We start from the raw sequence: 18,284 nt of genomic DNA, 5'->3' as shown, positions 1-18,284 counted from the left end.
TTATGGTTGCAGAACTCAAGTGCTTTACATATTAGGTAATGCTAGCTTAAGGTTGCCTTTGTTGCCAGAATCTCACCATCTGAAAAGCAGTGATAAAAGTCCTATCTAACAGGAGTATTGTGAGGATTAATTGCGTATGCTTTGAAAAGTGCTACATGGTTTTATCATGTGTTTCTATTTATTTTACTTCTGGTTCAAAAGTCATAGAAATAAATTGGTGGGTTCCAAGTCGGAAAAATATATGAAACATTATCTCCTTTCTTCTAAAGCCATACTACAAGCTATTGAGGCTAAAAAAAATTTTTAAGCACATGAAAGCATGTTTTGTTTTTTCATGTGAATGATTTTTTTTTCCTATGCTGAAAAAATGGAAGACCATATGCAAATATTGGGTCCCTGGCTTGCCTATTTGTTTGAAGACTAATCTGCATTTGAGTTTTCCTAACCTCAAAGTGGTATTCTAAGAGAAGAGTTTATTAACAAGAACAACAAGCAATCCACATTTTTCAGTTTAACATATTAAAAAAGAAAGTATCAAGAAACATGAGGCAAAAATGTGTTTGCCTTTTTGTCTCTTTTCTAATTGAATGGGAAAAAATCACCTTGACATAGAGGCAGTTAAAAGCTGTCATTCTCAGAGTTGTTCATTTGCCAGTCTGGTAGACACTGCATTTCATGAAAGCAGTAGTTAAATGAGTGTCACCATCTTTGCCATTTTTGGAACTTTACCATTTATATTCTTATTGCAGAAATTTTGTTAGCTTTATGGTCAGCTACCATTGTCCATGTGGGTTGGTCTGCATACACACTCCCTTTTGGGATTTACATTTACATGTTAGCAATGCCTATTGCTAACAGTGGAACCAAAGCAATAGCACTGCTGTCTCTTAATGGAAATACAAAGAATTTCCGACACTTGTGTATATATGGGATCAAAACTCAATATAGCACAGATTTGCCAGGGCTTTTTATTTTAACAGTCTCTTGGTCTTTTTTATTATTTTGGTGGTGGTGAAGCAGATGGGGAACAGAAAGGAGCAATGGCATTGTTAGAGTTGCTTCCACAAAGGACAGACTTTTCGAAAAGAAATGTGTATGCTGGGCCTCCACTGGCACAGGGAACAGGAGGCTGGGACACTGCTGGTGAGCCTTGTTCTTTGTACCACAGTCGTGGCATTCTGCACTAGCATCTGTGTTGCTGTGGATGGTATTTCCTTTTAAACTATTCATTAACTGCTCAGAATATCAGTCAGAGGAGAGCAGGGTTTCTTCAATATACAGGTTATACAACAGCTCATGAAATCTTTTCTTAGTATGTACTGTCCTTAGAGGGTTACTTAATTGCTTCCATGACTAAAAATAAAACAAATTGCATCTGTCTGCTCTTTTAAAGAAAAAATTGTGTTCTCCTAGTACAGACCTGGACATAAAACTGAGACATAGATGTCTCTGATATTTACCAAGTTGAGGATCATGGTATGTACTTCACGCTTCCACTTTTTCAAGTGAACAGAAAACTTTGTATTTTAGCATGCTTTTGTACCTAAAAGGTATTTTTGCATTTCTGTGATTTCCGTCATTTTCCAGATGATATGCTCCAAAATAAATTCAGAAGAGAAATGTTGTTAGATGGATGACTTATTTTTATTGCCATATACAAAATGAAGATGGTATAAGTCAAATTCTAGATGGTCAAATGTTATATCTGCATCTTGTTCATACTTATTAAAGGTAAACTATAAACAGTTTAAAAATGGTTAGTTAATACTTCACAGGTTTTATAAATCTGTTATGAATTACAACAGTGTGTGTTCCAGGTAGTTAGGTCAAACACATTAATAAATGGTTGGTTAATTGTTACTGATTATTATGATTTTTTTTAAATAAATTATTAAGCCTTTCCAGTGTAAATATAATATATGGGGAAACAAGAAGTGCTGAATGACTAACACAGAATATTAAAAAAATCTCAGTCTGGAACAACACTATGATTGTTTAATTTCTAGATTAGTTTAAAAGCAAAGGCAATTAAGATGAAAAGAAAGAAGAGAATGAATCTGTGCAGAATAAATCTCGCGTATGCAAAAGTGAATATGATAGTCATGTTTTTTCTCCCCAAGAAAAAGAGAGCCTGGCTTCTTTATCCTTGGTGTGGCTGCAAGGAAAAAGGACACAGTTTTGCCTTTTGAAGTACAAAACGTTTCTGAAAAATGCTTAAATCCCGGGGGATGTATGAGAGGGAACACCTAACCCCCTGGGACCAGGCTAATGGTTCATAATCCTAGCAGTAGGGCTGACACCTGAGCCTGCTCAGAAAATGCTTGCCAAAAATCCTGCCCTACTTCTGCATTTAGTCATCCTGAAGCACTGAGCTAAGCACTTAGACGAGGCCTAGATTTCAGGTCTGAAATGTATGGCAACTTATTCATCATTTAGGTACAGGTGATTGGTCTGCTCTTTAAAAATATACGTAATATTTAGAGGAAGCCACCTTTTGTGTAGTGGCCGAGAGATTAGAGCTCATCCGCAGAACCAGGAGTCCTGGGCTCAGCATCCTCCTCAGCCCCTTTCACCCCTCCGAGGAGTGCCTTCCCCACCGGGATGCCTGGGCTCCACCTCGAGCCCCAGCCCATGGCACGCTGCGGTGTCGCACAGGGCTCTGATCAGTTCACTACAAAGATCCCCCTTCTGCATTGCAGCCCCAGCCTTGGATTCCCGACCTCAGAGCAGCTTGTGAGTTTTGTGTTAGGGAGCAGCTGGATGGGAGCAGGGCTGGAAGCCTCCCAGGGCAGCACTTCTCTGAAAGGGAACTGAGTCATGCTCCCTTTTTGTTTGCTATCATCTCTGTAGCCCTATGAATTGTGCATTTCTCTCCACACAGTAGCACAGCTTCAGCTGACTCCCACCGCAGTTTTGCTTTGAGCCTGGTTGCTAGGAGATGGCAGCTCTGAGTTCAGGTCCCCTTCTCACCACAGCTAGCAAGGACCTTGCATCCCAAATTTTGCGCCTCTTCACCGTGTATTGCAACAAGGAGCCAGAACTCGAGTCTCCCACTTCTTGGCCATGTGCTCTAATGCGTGGGCTGGTACGCACCAAGGGCCCCGGCTCTGCCCTCCGGCCAGGCTCTGCTTGCTGTGCTCTGCTAGAAGCTCAGTGCATCAGCTCCGCAAGAAACTCACTGTTAGGTTTTCAGTGCATTGACTAGAGGGGGCTCTGGAGCACATGCAAATTCAGGGACGTGCAAATTTGCGGGTTCCAGACAGTCAGGATAAGGAAACAGGCCCTGAGATACTCTGCTCAGCTGTAGGAGTTAGTCCCCTTTGCACTGCACCCCTTGAACACAGTCCAGTCCTTGATAAATTTGCAGAAGATCCCTTACTGATCTTCGGGAGAATAAAATGAGGCTCTGAGTGAGTCTGTGGCAGGAAGTATCATCTAGTTTTAGACATAAGAATACAGAACATCTCCGCCTTGAGAGTGTTAAAGATTTGGACGGTGAGTTAAGCTTTGTTGCCAAGAAAGAAATTTACTGTGTAGCTTATGAATATTTTCTCAGAGAAAAGAATACATTTTCTCTTATAAGAGACAGCAATGACCTTTGGAGATAAAAGGTAAATGATATTAAAGTTGAATTCCTGGCAAAAATACACTGCAATTTTGGCCCTTTGTTTAAGTCTATAATTACTTAAGAAAATGCATAAGAGACCAGTTTGGCCAACTCTCTTAAAAATGCAAAGCTGTGCCTCAGCCCATATTAGTGCCCAAGAGGCCCCATTCTGATTGTTTATGGAATTAATTATCTGATGGCTCAGTGTTCTGTATTAAATATTAAAATTTCTGTTAATAATATATCTACCATCTCCTGAGTCATCTCAGTTGTGCCCAAGTCTCTTTCACCAATAAATATCTACAAGACAGGGATATCTTCATCTCTGAAAAATTGGTAGTGTCTTATTTGAGAGGTGGAACTGACAACTGCTCCTAATGCAAAGAGGAAAGCTGCTTCAGAACCCTTTTTGCTTCAACACAGAGACTGGACACTATTTGAACTATTTGATCCCTCTGTGCTTGTATATACATTCTTATTTTTAAGTAAACACTGTAAAAAAGGTTTGAGATATTTTATAACATTCTTGATAAGGTTGGTATATTTAGCAACCATAAAAGGGTTGTGCAGAAGAGAGAGACATAAAATGGACAAAATCTTACACAAAGGAGAGATAATTTTAACAGATCATTTTTCAGTTAGTTACTCTGAAAAGGTCTGCAAACATTCTCATCTCTGTTTTTTTAAATACTGATCTTCCATAGATCCATTTTATTTGAAATCATTGAAATATATTTTCATCACATAAGAATATAAAATCAGGCCTGTAAAAAAAGTCTGCAGGTTAAAAGAAACAAAGAAAAAGTTCAAATACATTTGCAGACTAAATCAGAAATTCTGGCGCTCATGTCCCTGTGGTGGGCTGAGCAGTCACACACTGATAGTTTTCCTTGTTCCCAACTACTAAAACACATTAAATCTTATCTTAATGCTTTTTTTGTTTCACCTGTGTCATTACTAAAGTTGCCACGGGGGCATTCTGTGATCATGAGTGGAGGTGAGGTGCTCTAAGCAGTAGCTATGGTAAGTACAGATGGGGAAAAATATGCTTTCACCTGAAACGTGATCTCATTTAGGGGAAAATTGGAGGGCGTTGTGCTAAATCCTGTTAAATATTATGCAAGCATCTAAAAGATAAACAGGGAGCATTGAAGGGAACTCATGGTGTACAGTTGCTGCTTATACAGAGATGACAAATGCTTTCAAGTCACGTTTGTAGAGGCATCCTTGCCACTTGGCCCTTTGTGGATGGACACTCACTCAGCCCTCTGCAAACACAGGAAATGCTGTTTTATTCCATTCCTCTATTCCTTCTGTCATTTCTCAGGCTGATACATCAAAAGAAGTAGTTGGTGCATTCTGTATTCATTTGTCTTATCGAGAAAGATATGATTCTCTGGCTTGGAAGAGTCACTCAAAGTAATGGCTTTTTTCTATCCTTTCCCATGTATTTCTGGACAGAGTTGCGTTTTGCAGGAGACTGAGCTCTTTAGGGTAAGAGGATGCATCTTCTCCTTTGAGAAACAGCATGGTTGGCTTGTGGAGCACAAATAAATGAATATTCTCAGATTTGTAGGAAACCTGTATTCTTGCTTATTTCCGTTGTTTCTTTTCAGCTATTTGGTTAATCAGAAACACATCTGTGCTTGTTTAACATGTATTATACTTTTCTGAAAGCAATAGATGTGGAGTCTTAACAATGGAAAAGACCCTCTTGTGCAAGGTAAAATGTAACAATTATTCAAAACCTTTCCTTGTTTTTGCAGGACGAGGCAGCTCCAGCTGACAAGCAGTACAAACAGGAGCCAGCCCAGGTCACTTACTCAACATCAGCTGTTTCCAGCACACAGGAGGTGTTGTACATCAATGGCAACGGGACCTACAGTTACCATAGTTACAGAGGGCTCGGAGGTGGGCTGCTAAATCTCAACGATGCTTCTAGCAGTGGTGAGTTTCCTTACAAAATGTCCCTGTGTGTATATGTGCTCATGTGTACATTTCCGCCTGCTGTACAGAAAGCTAGTCTAAGGGGTTCAATATCCATAGGCTATTATCAGATAATGAGCAGGAACAAAATCCTGCAAACAGCTACTGCTGAGCAAAATACTTGCTCACTGCATGCTAGTCTCCTTTCAGTTTCCAGGGACTAATTCACAATAAGGCGAGACTGAACCTGAAGTCTCTAACAAAGCTGAGTAAAAAAGTGCCAGGTTAGATCTTCAGTTGATTTGCATGACTTTATGAGGACCTACACCGTCATTATTGTCCTCTCCTGTACTGATCACGAAATGAGACCATTGGTATTTTTGTGGCTGGAGTTTGAAAACACTGAACTCCATATTTTGTAACACAAATGAATTGACCTAGATTTCTCACATGGTCTCTCTAGCTACTTTAATTTACTGCAGATAAGGATCTGGCATACCAAGTGTTAAATGAGAAATCAGCATCTCCATGTATATTCTAAACTTAAAATGATGCAGGTAATTATGTGTCACCATGAGGCTGTACGCCCCTCTGAAAAAAACAGTGGTGTCATTTATTTAAACAACATTCTTTTCTTCTTACATTAGCAAGCTTTTGTAACAAACAGATGTAAGCGTATTGTATTATTTGTTTGAAATAGTCCCCCATATTGATTTCATACAAATTCAGAGCAAAGGAAAAGGTTTGCCCATTCTGATAACGAGGGTATTGTCTGTCTGTCTGAGAAAAGTGATTACTCTGGAAGCCTGAGGGTCTCTGGCCTCCAAGAACGGTATTTAAAAAATGTCTCAGAGGATGGAGAAATCCCTGGGTTTTTGTCCTGGCTGATCCCTCTGTGGCCGAGTAGGAGAGTGCTGCTTCAAGTACATGGGCTGACTTAGGCAAGATGATAATTGTTCAGCTACAGCCTCTACATTCGACATGCTAAGCAATTTTCAAAACGCTACCAGTGCTGCAGCCTGCAAGGAGTTACTGGTATGTGGTGTCCCAGTGACCTTAGGTCATGTCTGCTCCCTCAGCCCCCACCCCCAAAATCCTCAAAGGTCTGTGAATCATTTGCATTAAGTTTTCAAAAGACTTTAAAAAGATAACATTTTAGTTGTCAAAAGTCTTTGACTTAAAGAGAGTGAATAATGATTACAATTGTTTCCATATGCATGAAAAACACATCTGAGGTACTGAATATGATCTCTGATCAAATATTTTCATAAGAGTAAGACAGGCCGTGGAAAACTGGTTTCTTGGGAAAATGCACGAGAACTTTAAAATTGTCTTTTACATTGTGGCCAGAGAAGATCCGAGCCAGTTCCCACTAAAAACAGTTGGCATTTGCTCTTTCACCCAACTAAGAGTAGGATTAAACTCCCCATGTGTTATTTGTCAGCAGAAGCCATCAAAATTGTCCTGGTTTACATAATCTTAAACGGTGAGGAATCACAACTGTTTTGTGTACTTGTTCTTCCCTGCAAACCTCTTGTAATAGGATACATTTCCATAACTCCCATTTTTCAGTGAATTGTGGGATTTAGGCAAAAACATTCTATGTCACCTCAGCATGCAATTTTAAAAAATGAGGTACAAATTCAACATCATAAATTAGCATTACTTTCTGATTAGAAGCAACATTTTCTGTGTACCTTTAACGTAGAGGACTCCAGTGTTTTTCACAATTAAAGCTTAAGATGGGTTTTGCAGGACAAACAGTTGTTATTCAGGAACTGCCAGATGCTGCACAGCTAAGGCAGCCAGGGAACTGTACAGTGCACTGCATTTCCCTCTGCAGCATTGCTGGGGTGAAGGGACCAGTGGATGTTTACAGTTTGCATACTGACATATGCTCAAACATTTCGTCTTCCTTGCCTTTCCCTACTTGCACTGGAAAATTTTGTCTGTTTGTCCTCTTACTTTGGAATACTAGTAAACCATTATACCTCTGCCAGATGGTTGTGCATAGTTGGAGTGTTGCGCAATGGTGTCTGTCTTCTCCACAGGGATCCTACAGGATCCAAAGCACATAAGCTCCATGAACCAAAAGTCTGTGTGCCAGCACTTGGAAACCAGTTGTTGATGCTAACAATCTAGCTGGCTGCTGATTTGTGACCCACTTGCCATTTCAGGAAGATCATTAGTAAAGTTGTGGAAAGGCAACTCCATCAATTTCTCAGTTTCATTGACACAAAAGCAATCAGTAGCCAACCTAATTATCTCTGGGCTATTGAGAGTAAAGTGCTCTGGCTCCATTAGCCGGTTTCCCTACAGGAGAAATGGGAGGACTTGGAGGCCAGTTCTTTGGGATCTGTCAATCCTCTCTGATATGTCCATGGATATTTGCTTTTTCGTTTGTGGACTAAGAGGAGTGGATGGAGTTGCAGTTGAGAGGGGTAACCATTGCCCTCCACAGACCTCATAGGATAGTTGTTTGCAATTGTTATTCTGTTTCAAGGACTCTCGTTCCAAACATATGCAAGGCTGTTATGATGGTTAATGAGTTCCCTCTCTGGAGAACAGGATATTTGCTTGTGAATTGTTTTCAGGACATAAGAAGTCATTTAAGAATGCATTTCCTTTTCAATTTAGTAAACCATCAAATGTTCTTGTCACATTTACAAATGTTCTTCTAGTGTAAAAATAAATATACACCTCAGTCAGGATGTGTGTATAAACAAATACAGTCTGGTTTTCTGTATCTGCTAAAACAGAAAAAAGGAGAAGTTGCAAAACTAGCTAAAACTCACTGCTTGAATACCTATTTCTGGACCTTCCCCCACAGTAATATGACTATGTCCAATTAGCTCTCCTCTCTAATAGTCCAGCTGATGTGTGTATTTTGTATGCTGTGACTCATTTAATTTGGTTATTTCCTCCCCTATAAAGTTGGTCCCTACTCAGATCCCATCTTACAGACTTAGCTATCTGCTTGCCCAACTGATTGGTGACTCTGGCTCAGGGACCTCTGTGCCTGCTGTTGCAGTGCTTCCCCCCTCAGCCTGTCCTTCCACATGACTAATTACAGAACCATAATTAGCTCCTTACACAACTGTATGGGGCAAGCCTTCATGCCACTGCTCAATATGAGAAAGCAGAATGACACAGCTTGTACAGTGACCCCTCTTTTATTGTGGGCAGGAAAAAAGCACAGCAGGAAAAGGCTTGGGCTTACAGCACCAAGGTCTCTTTTTTTTCCCCTGCTTTTGAACCCTTTAGGCCAAGCGAGCTTGGCTGGAAAGCTTCACCCCATCACCAAGCAATCTGTGGGTTGACAGAGCCTCTGTCAGCCTATACATGAGCTGGAGAGAAGCCTTTGGGCACGTTGTCCTTGATTCTTGTAGATGCTAAACGAGAGCTGCTCTTTGAGAAGGGTGGATTTCCATGGCTCTCTTTTTAAGACTAATGCAGTTCCTGCTACAGAACTGAATAGAGAATCTCCAAGGCAGGATAGCCCTGTGGGTGTGAAAAAAATTGCTTGCCAGCTCCTAGCCAGCCACAAAGGCTTCATGTGGCCCCACTCCATCACACCTGGACTGAGCTTGGAGGGACACCCAGCTTGAGGGCAGGAGGGTGAGGACAGGAGACAGGCTGCTCTGTTGGGAGCAAAATCTCTTGCTGCCACCAGAAGCTGTTGAAGTCCCTGCATGCTGCCTGAGCCTCTCCTGACAGCGTGGGATCGCCCCTTCTCCCCACGTGTTTCTGTCCAGTGGGTCACTGTCCGCCCTCTCCCCATGACTGTCAGCTGTCAGCACTCTCTGAAGCCAGGGCGGGCTTATCAGAGCCTTGCTCCCCACAGCCACTCCGTTTCCTGAAGTCCATTTTCCCTAAGAGGTGTGGAAAGTATTTCTGCTGCCATTGATGGTTTTCCTGGAGGTGATTTGGGGCTGTTTCTTCTGCATCATTGCCCGGTTTTCTAGGCAGAAATGTCAGTTGTTTCCCTTTGTGTGTGTAAAAAGAGAGGGTGTTTCAGACTCGATGGCAGACTGGCTGTGCAGGACATGCCCTCGTGTCATGGTAAGACAACGCATCTGTTGTGTCTCCGTTTCTCTACACAGATCTGCAGCCTACCTCCACCACAGCCTCAACTCAGCACTGCATCCCAGGCACCACAAACGTCCAGTCCCCTTCCAGCTCAGGTGAGTCTTCCTGCTGAATCTGAATATGTTCACACCACAAGCAAATCCTGAGCCCTGGCAGGCTTCTCTTTCAGCCTGCTCTCCCGCGGGCGGGCCTGCAGACCATGACCAATGGCCTCATGCTCCAGCTGGTAGCTGCCAGACTCCTACCACACCACTCACCTCTCCCTGCTGCTCCCTTCCAGAGGCCCAGAAGGGCTGCGCTCTCCCAGCCATTCCCCACTTTAGCCTGGCCTCTTACCCACGTCCAAATCAGCCTTCCTGGTCCTTCTGCCTCCTGGTCCTTCAGGCGGTGCAGCCCTGCTGAAGACGATGGGGTAGATGGAGGAAGGTCCTGGAGCTGATGCTGCTGAACCCCAGCGATCAGCATGGCCATGCTGCTCTGGGGCAGGGAGAGGAGAGCTGAGCACTCTTGTCCACTTTTGCATGTGACAGTAGGGGGGTGCCTCATTTCTGCACCCTCAAATTTGGTGAAGTTGTAACCTTCTGTAAAATCTTGGCATTCGCATGAGCAGTAGTGGCTTCTTGGCAATAAACTAGGAAAAAAACCAGTCCAGCTGAGAATATCCAGTATGTAGCTAATTCGTAAAGTGCTGACTGGGTTACCCGCAGCATGGCTGGCCATGATGTAGGGGCTGAATGGGATTTTTGCTGTGGTTGCTCTCTCCAGCTCTTCTGCTACCTCTACTCTTGCACAGCCTTCTGTGTTCTCAGTGCTATCCTGATGACATCAAAGTGAGAGAGAGAGGAAAGACAAAACAGCTTGTCTCTAACACAGCTGGAGCCTGGAGTATGAAAAGACACAGAACAAGAGTGTTAGAGCTAGGAGCCTGGGAGAGTGTGTTTAGTCCCATTTAAAAAAGGCAAAATGTGGGGTTGGGAGAAGTTAAATGGTTTGACCTACGTTGTGGCAAAGGTGGGAATTTCTCACTGGGAAATGCTGGCTGAATTTGATATTAAGATCTGCCTACATTCCTCTTCCACCTTCCTCCTCCTCTTCAAGTTATTGGATACATGCCATATGCAAATATTAGTCTGCTCCCACCATAGGCATGGAGATGGAATGTCTGCGATATATTGGGCAGTATCCTACTTTTCTACCTTTGCACAAAGCTCAGGAGACAGCCATTAAGGCAAGACAGGTGTATGCCACATAACTAATCTCATACGGTGGATAGGAAACATTACTGGAGGACCTCACATAATCATTTCATCACAAACCAGTGTGTTTGATGATTGTTGAAAATGCATGATATTCAGTGGCTATAGGCATTTCTGTGTTTTCACATTTCTTTCCTCAGGCAACACAGCAGTTTCTTCTGCTGTCTAAACTAGCTGAAGGTATGTTTTCCAGAGGAAAAGGTGCAGAAGGGAGAAAGAAGCTTAAAAGGTCCGATTCATTAGTCCCTGTTTTCTTCATCTGAGATCTGGCACTTGAAACAATAGTTTTAGGCACATCTGTTTGAAGGTGGGAGGAAAAGAAACATTGACATGCATAATATCACAATAAAACATTATTGCAATAATAAATACATCTGATTTAGAAAAAGTAGCACACTTTTATAGTTGTTTCTATTTAGTTTTATTGGAGTATATGAGAAGCTAGTATATACTTACTCCTAAAGCCACTCATGGAGAAAAAAGGGGAGAGGAGAATAGGTGCAATAGAAAAGATACACAAGAGAGATTTCAAAGAATGGGCAAATGTATTTTTCTATAAGTGCCACTGTTTTTTACATCTTCACTGATGGAAAGGGTTGCTTAACTATTAAGGAAAATGTAGAAGCATAGATGCTTAAGCACATATAGGTTTTTAAAACAATTTTTGTTATTTTAAATTATTATCTGCAATAGTGATAACCATTTTGAGGGTCATTGACACATTTATTATTCTTTCAGTAGTTGTTAATTATAAGATTGGGAGCTACCCAGTGACAGCATACAATTCTTAAGGGATTTTTGCTGAGACAGTTGATAGTGTCTCAGCAATCAGTAACAGCACATCTACATCTGACCCATATTTTGGAATTTGATATAAATCATGTTGCTAATGAGTAGTGCATGAGGCAATAACTAGTTCCATTTAAGTCTTGCAATTTACAGAAAAGCCATTTGTCCCACAGTGTATTTAATGACAGATATTCCTAGCAGCTAATTTGATAAATGATTGTCTAGCACATGAAGAGCGGGTTTTCAGAGTTCTCATATTCAGCTTGATGTGGTTCCAACAAGAACATTTTCACCTCACAGGGGAAATTAGGTCTATGTAACTGGACTGAGGTGATAAATCGAAAATATTCCTGTGTTAAAGTGTCAATCAGGTGGCCTCGGCAAGAAGCAGAGGAACAATACTTCAGTGTTCTGAAAGAGTGTAAAAGAAAGGATCTGTCTCGGCAATTTGTTTAACCCAATGCTTAAGAGGATGTTGTATTGTTATAAAAACATGGGAGGTGACAGTTGTGAGTTACAATAGTATGCACTAGGAGAAATAAATAAATAAAAATAAGTATCCTGTCTTCATATCTGTGATATATGCTTAATCTTTGCTTGCACACACAGACATTGTAGAACCTGATAATGTTTGCAATCAAGACTTTTAATTGTCCTGAAGTGCTCCAGGATAGGAAGCAGTATGCTAAAATGTGCAGTATCACCTTGGAGGAACCAGACACTGCAAAATTCATTACAAAAATAGAATCATAGAATAGAATCATAGAATCATTTTGGCTGGAAAAGACCTTCAAGATATTCAGATTTCCCTCTGTATAAGGATACACTTCCTTGTTCCTGTGAAGACTGGCACCTTAATAAATAATGTTAAGTACACTAAAGAAATAGTTCTATTTGAAGCAAGGATAGTTATTAAAAGAAATGGTGGTGAAGCTGTTCAGCTTTCTCCTGATTTAGTCATCTGTAGTGATGGCTTCTGGAGATAGAGGTTCATGAAGTGTCTACCTTAACCAGCTATTTTAAGCCTTCAGAATATCTGTGATTTATTTGTCTGTTTAAAGAAATGTGCTGGATATTTATGAGTAAGATTTAAGTTCCCATGTTTCAATAGCTGATTTGCATAAAATTACACAGGAAAAATGTACACTATAAGGTGCATTTATTCCTTATTTTCTGGATGACCAGGTATGACTGATGAAGCTACAGATAAGTTACAGCATTTTTACCATATAGCAGCTTGAACAACCTTTAAGAATCAGTAATACTGCCAGTGAGTGTCTATCATAGCTATTAAAAGCTGCGACCATCATAGCTATTAAAAGCTGAGACCACTATAATACATCCTAGGGCTAGTCTCTGAGTGAGGTGTTCTCCCAGATATAAAGCTTGGGCTATCATAGGCAAGCTTTGGAGGTGAGGTGTAGGGGGTCACATAACATAATTAAAAGAAGAAGCAAAATCCTTATCGCCACATCAAGCATGGCTTGTTCTCTTTCTGTTCAGCTATCTGCCAGCACATGCAGCTTCCCTTCCTGAAAAGGCACGGGTGTACTCACTGTCCTTAATCCACAGCCATGAACGCTTTTCTGTGTGTGTGGATTTCTTTGCTTTTTTGCTCAGGGGGCTTTTCTTTGAGGGGAAGGAGGACAGCACTGTGACTTATTAAGTACAAGGCAGGAGTTGGAGGGTGAAGTAAAATCCTGTTTTCTTAGTATATAGCAATAAAAGAAAAATCAAGGAGTTTGAAGTAGCTGGGGTAAGTTAAAATCAGAGATTTCTTATTTCCTTTGTGTACAAGAACTCTGTATACATCAGAAGTCTCCCAGACCAAGAGGAGTTCTGGGTCCTGATGATTCTCTGTGTATGCAGACTGCAGATTTACACTTGCACAAAACTTTATTTCCAGTACCTTCAGGGATTCAAGCATATGTATTCTGAAAAGTTAAAAAACTTTCCTCATGATAGTTATCCGGGCATCTAGGAATACAGGGCCAGATCTTCAGTTTGTATAAAACACTGTGACCCTATAGACTTGTGAGGAGTTACACGGATTTATGCATGCTGGACATCTGGTCTTCTAGTTTTCCTTTCAGAGCAGTGCTTTTACTTTGTGTCATCATTTTTTGTAAGGAAAACCCCAGAGATGTAAGCAAGCACATTTCTATGTATTTTCTACTTAGGAGTGAAGTAAACTTAATATCCTATTCAATCACTTAAAAATCTGGATTGCCAATGAGAAAAGCCCTTCAGTCTAGTTTCAGAAAAAGACATGCTCTGCCTCAGCAGCTCTGTTCTGCTGTATATTGTGTGTGTGTTTTTGGCTGTGACATGAATGAGAGACAAGGAAAGAACATAAAAGTTAAAGTAGTTTCATATGGAGCACAATGCCCTCAATATGTCAGTGGTAGCTTTTTCACTACTGCCTCAATAAATATAGAAGTCCTTAATGGCTTCTTACAACCATTCAGTCCAGCTGGCTTTATGATTTGTATACCCTTCTTCTCTGTGCTGGGTTAAGATTTACTTAGAAATATTCTCTGAGCTTCTTCACACTGTGGTCGTTTCCCTGCAGCGTGCAGTCACACAGAAACAAATGCACCGAGCTAATTGTCCTTTTATTTATCCTTTGTACACTGGAAGTCATTTAAAAGTCAGTTCATTTATGCCGGTGTAAAACTGGATAATACAGTTGTAAGGCTAAGTGCTGTTCAGGCTAGTTGCGTAGTAGGAAATAAGATCTAATAGGACCCTTTCTGTTTGAGTAGTTTCTTTTCATAGTCCCAGCTCTGCTTTCATTCACTCAAGGGGAGATTTTCATTAACTTCAGTGAGTGTGAGAACACGGCAATCTCCACATTTATGTGGTCTCAGCCGTATCTCTGCATAAACATGAAAGAAAGAAAAATAAGTAAGGTTTATGACCAGATCTCCAGCTTCTGGAAATCAGTACATCTCTTTCCATTAGTGCTTAAGATAGTGAGTCTGGTTTTGAATCTTGTGATTCTGGTGGGATTATTTAGGAGAACCTCTAGGATATGAATCAGTGTGTTCTGTATTCTACAGTTGAATATGCTACATTTTAAAATTATTCCAGTCTTCTTAGGAAGCAAAGTCCATCCGGTGAGCCAATGCTGAGAAAGCCTTGGCATTGACATACATTGTCCAGATGAAATTGAACAGTGACATTTTTCTCATAGGAAAGCAAGATACATAGCTTTGGATAACTTGATCCCAGTTTCCAGGAGAGTATTAAGATTAAGATCAAGCTAGTCTGATCTTCTGCCTGCCAGAAGTATAGATTTGCTACACTGTCAAAATGAATGAGCAGTACTTTTCCAGATTTGCACATAATAAACTGCTTGGTAGGTATACTTGCCATCTGTATCCTTCCATGTTTAAAAAAGTCCTCAGTCCAATTCTACCTGTCCAAATTTACAGTCCAGGAAGAAAACATGTATTGTGTTAAGTGCAAAAGGCAAACATCTCATCAAAGCACTATACGTCTTAGCTGATTAATAACTGTGGTCAAACGACCAGGGAAGTTCCACACAAAGCCGAACTCCATGATGGCAGATGGTTTTGCCGATCGGGGTAATCTGCAGACTGCCCTCAGGAGTGCTGTCTTCTGCATGCAACGTGCATGGTCTTGAGAATATTCTTTGAGGAAAAGTGCTAAGCATATTGGTATAAGCTGCCAGTGCAACATGGTGATTGCTGCAGGTTCTCTTGTCAGTGTTCAGGCCTTACAAGATCCTTGCAACGTATTGCCAGCTGTATGCAGCCCCGCCAGATGATACTGTACTCCTCACTGTAACAGCCAGATTGTCACCAGCCTAATCTCATTCATGACCAGCTATTTATATAAGTGATCACATGGCGTCAGGGCTAGTCAAGTGAATGACCATTTATCTACGTCTGTAAGGGATTCACAATCTGGCCGCATGCTGATTGAAGCATAAAATGTGAAAAGAGATATCTAGAGAACACAAGTTTGATATTCTGTGATAAAAACTGCAAACGTGCAGATTGCCATGAAGGCTATGATGGCAGCTGGAGCTGGGGGAGTCACAGGAGATGAACCTTCTGCCTGCTCACCAGCATCAGATTCCAGGGCAGTGTTGGGGTGCAAGTGGCTTACACTGTTGGCATACCCCCCAGAGGGTAGTTTTCTGCTGGCAGTGGACTTGCCCCTCGTGTTACGTAAGTAGAACTTAAAAGGTGTCTGTCATATAAATCACTGTGGTTCCTGTCAAGGCAACTGGTAGCTGAACAGTTATTGCTTGTTTCTGCTGCTTCTCACTGGCACTCAGCTGAGAGCAGATTTTGCTGCTCTGCATTTGTAGCTACAAACCTGTGAAATGTCTCTGGCGGTGGATCTGAAGCTTCTTTTCTTTTCCTTTGTTATCTGCAGGTCCAACAGATCTCAGTATGAAGAGGCAGTTAGCAACCAGCTCTGGATCCTCCAGTAGTTCAAGCTCTAGACCCCAGCTGAGTCCAACTGAAATAAATGCAGTGAGGCAGCTTGTGGCAGGGTATCGAGAATCAGCCGCATTTTTATTGCGTTCTGCAGATGAACTGGAAAACCTTATTTTGCAGCAGAACTGAGTCATGTGACCTTCACACTGGCCTGGTCTTATCTCAGAGTTTCCACTAATGACATTTTGATTTCCCAGAGCACACACTTCAGTTACTGCACAGTCTTTTAGGAGAGTTAATTACCGTAATGCCACACTGTTCTTGATCCATAAAGTGATGTGTTAAGGTGCTTCAAGTGAACTTCGACCTCTGGTATTTCCGAGGTACTTTACTGTGTCCAGCCTATTGCTTTTGTTTTAGTGTGTCAGCATAAATATCGAAAAAGTGGCTAGAAATTAACTCATTCTAACAAGTGGAGGAAACAGAAGATGCTGTGATGGCTTAAAAAAAAATGGTTCAAGATCCAAGTGCAATATTAGTGGAATGTGATACTGACTCATTGGACTTAAAGCTGCAGTATATGGCAAAACGTTGCCAAATGTCCTGTTGCTACAGGGCACAATTGCAATTAAAAGGATCTTGTATTTTAAAAAAATGTAATTTTTATAAAAAACAAAACAAAAGATTTTTGTTTTCATTCAAGATTTTTCATTTTTACTTTGGTAAACTTTTTCACTGGTCCTGAAAATGTTTTGAGAAGCTATTTTAAGTCCCCCCTTCCTCTCTTGAACCCCTGACTGTGCCCTTCTCCCCAACTTCATATTCTTTCTACAACAAGTAACTCTTGATGCTGGATAATTCTTCCCCCGTGTACTGTAAATTGTCATCTGTGGAATACCTTCCAAAGGAAGCATGCATTTCCTGCATTCATGCCATTCTCAACTCCATTCTGTAATATATTGCAGCTTTATTAGCAATTAATAAAGAGTTGAGGGTTTTTTAAAAAAGACATATCATTGAGAAAAAAAAAGATAAATTGATTTCTTACAGTGAGCTCATCTAACTCCATGATCACTGCTGCTGTCCTATACAAGTCCCTCTAGTTGTGATTGGACGTAGATGATGAATGTTAAGAGGTTGCAAGTGACAATCTGAAAATTTGCACTCTTGTGTGTATTTATTTTTTTTTCCTTAATTTAAACAAAATTCTTACCGAGGAATGTCATTGACACTTCTGGTATGATTTGTATAATTCCCAGGCCTAGCTAAAACCTGTACAAAACTGTAAATGGATGCAGCTGCAACTATAATAAAACTCTTCTCTCCCCTTCCCCACTCTTCCCAACCCCTCTATTTCTTATTTTATAATATTGATTACACATTAATGGTGTTTTCTTTGTGCACTACAGCAGGCTTATTTTTAAGTATATAGAAAAAAGTACTTTAGTTTATGCTTACTGTACTATTTGTTCTGTTGTTTAGCTTTTGTTGAATAACAAGTTTCTTGTGCATTCCTAAATTTGCCTTATTTCATGTACAAAATTTTATGTAATTCTGTTTTTGACAATGAGTTTAAGGCATCAGTGATATTTTATATCTACTTGTTACATATAGTTTTCCAAGTAATGACTGTGATTGTGACCAAGTAATGTGCACTTTTTCTTGTAACTGTGGACATTGCTATGCTTTTTTTTTCTCTAGTGTTTCTAGAATTACTGTTGCTTACAGTCATGTAAAAGAAAAAGAACTTTTGTGATACTGTTGGTGAATATTAATGTGAAAAAGCCTATGAAATATGAGTATTTTGGAGGTACATAGATACACAAACATCTCTAAGTTGTGGACTGATGTTCACATATTTAAATGAGAATTCAAAACCTGAGGGCTGGAATCATTTCCTCTGTTTTGTTTGGGTAAATAAACAGATTTCTGTGTTTAAATACATGATTGTGAAACATTATAACATTTAAACTGACACAGCATTTAAGGCTATAAATATCATTGTCTTTAGACAGGAAAAAGGGCCTTCCAGTCCAATTCATGCAGACACCCAAAGCTCATTTCTCAAAATTATTGAGTAAATCCAGTAGGCTGATCTAGCTGGAGCTTTGTATTAATGAAGAAATTCCTCAGTAAGAGCAGAAGCGGGTGGCCCATAAATCATGAGATCTGAGTCACTAGCATTTTATCATTTTAAGTTGG

The 18,284-nt window shown here is 40.6% G+C and overlaps 1 protein-coding gene across 5 annotated transcripts in view; it reads left to right on the top strand.

Annotated features, from left to right (window-relative positions):
• Positions 1-18,022, top strand: part of NOL4 (nucleolar protein 4) — a 201,571-nt gene extending 183,549 nt beyond the window's left edge. For all 5 annotated transcript variants that reach the window (XM_052788050.1, XM_052788051.1, XM_052788049.1 and 2 more), the window contains 3 exons: positions 5,374-5,554; positions 9,637-9,717; positions 16,078-18,022. In XM_052788050.1, the coding sequence (XP_052644010.1) occupies positions 5,374-5,554; positions 9,637-9,717; positions 16,078-16,271 (456 nt within the window). In that variant the 3' untranslated portion in view covers positions 16,272-18,022. The remainder of the gene's footprint in view (positions 1-5,373; positions 5,555-9,636; positions 9,718-16,077) is intronic.
• The last annotated feature ends 262 nt before the right edge of the window (positions 18,023-18,284 follow it).

This window comes from Harpia harpyja, chromosome 5 (genome assembly GCF_026419915.1).
Source record: "Harpia harpyja isolate bHarHar1 chromosome 5, bHarHar1 primary haplotype, whole genome shotgun sequence".
NCBI lineage: Eukaryota > Metazoa > Chordata > Aves > Accipitriformes > Accipitridae > Harpia > Harpia harpyja.
Note: the sequence above shows the minus strand (reverse complement) of the source record. Positions and strands in the feature narration are given on the sequence as shown.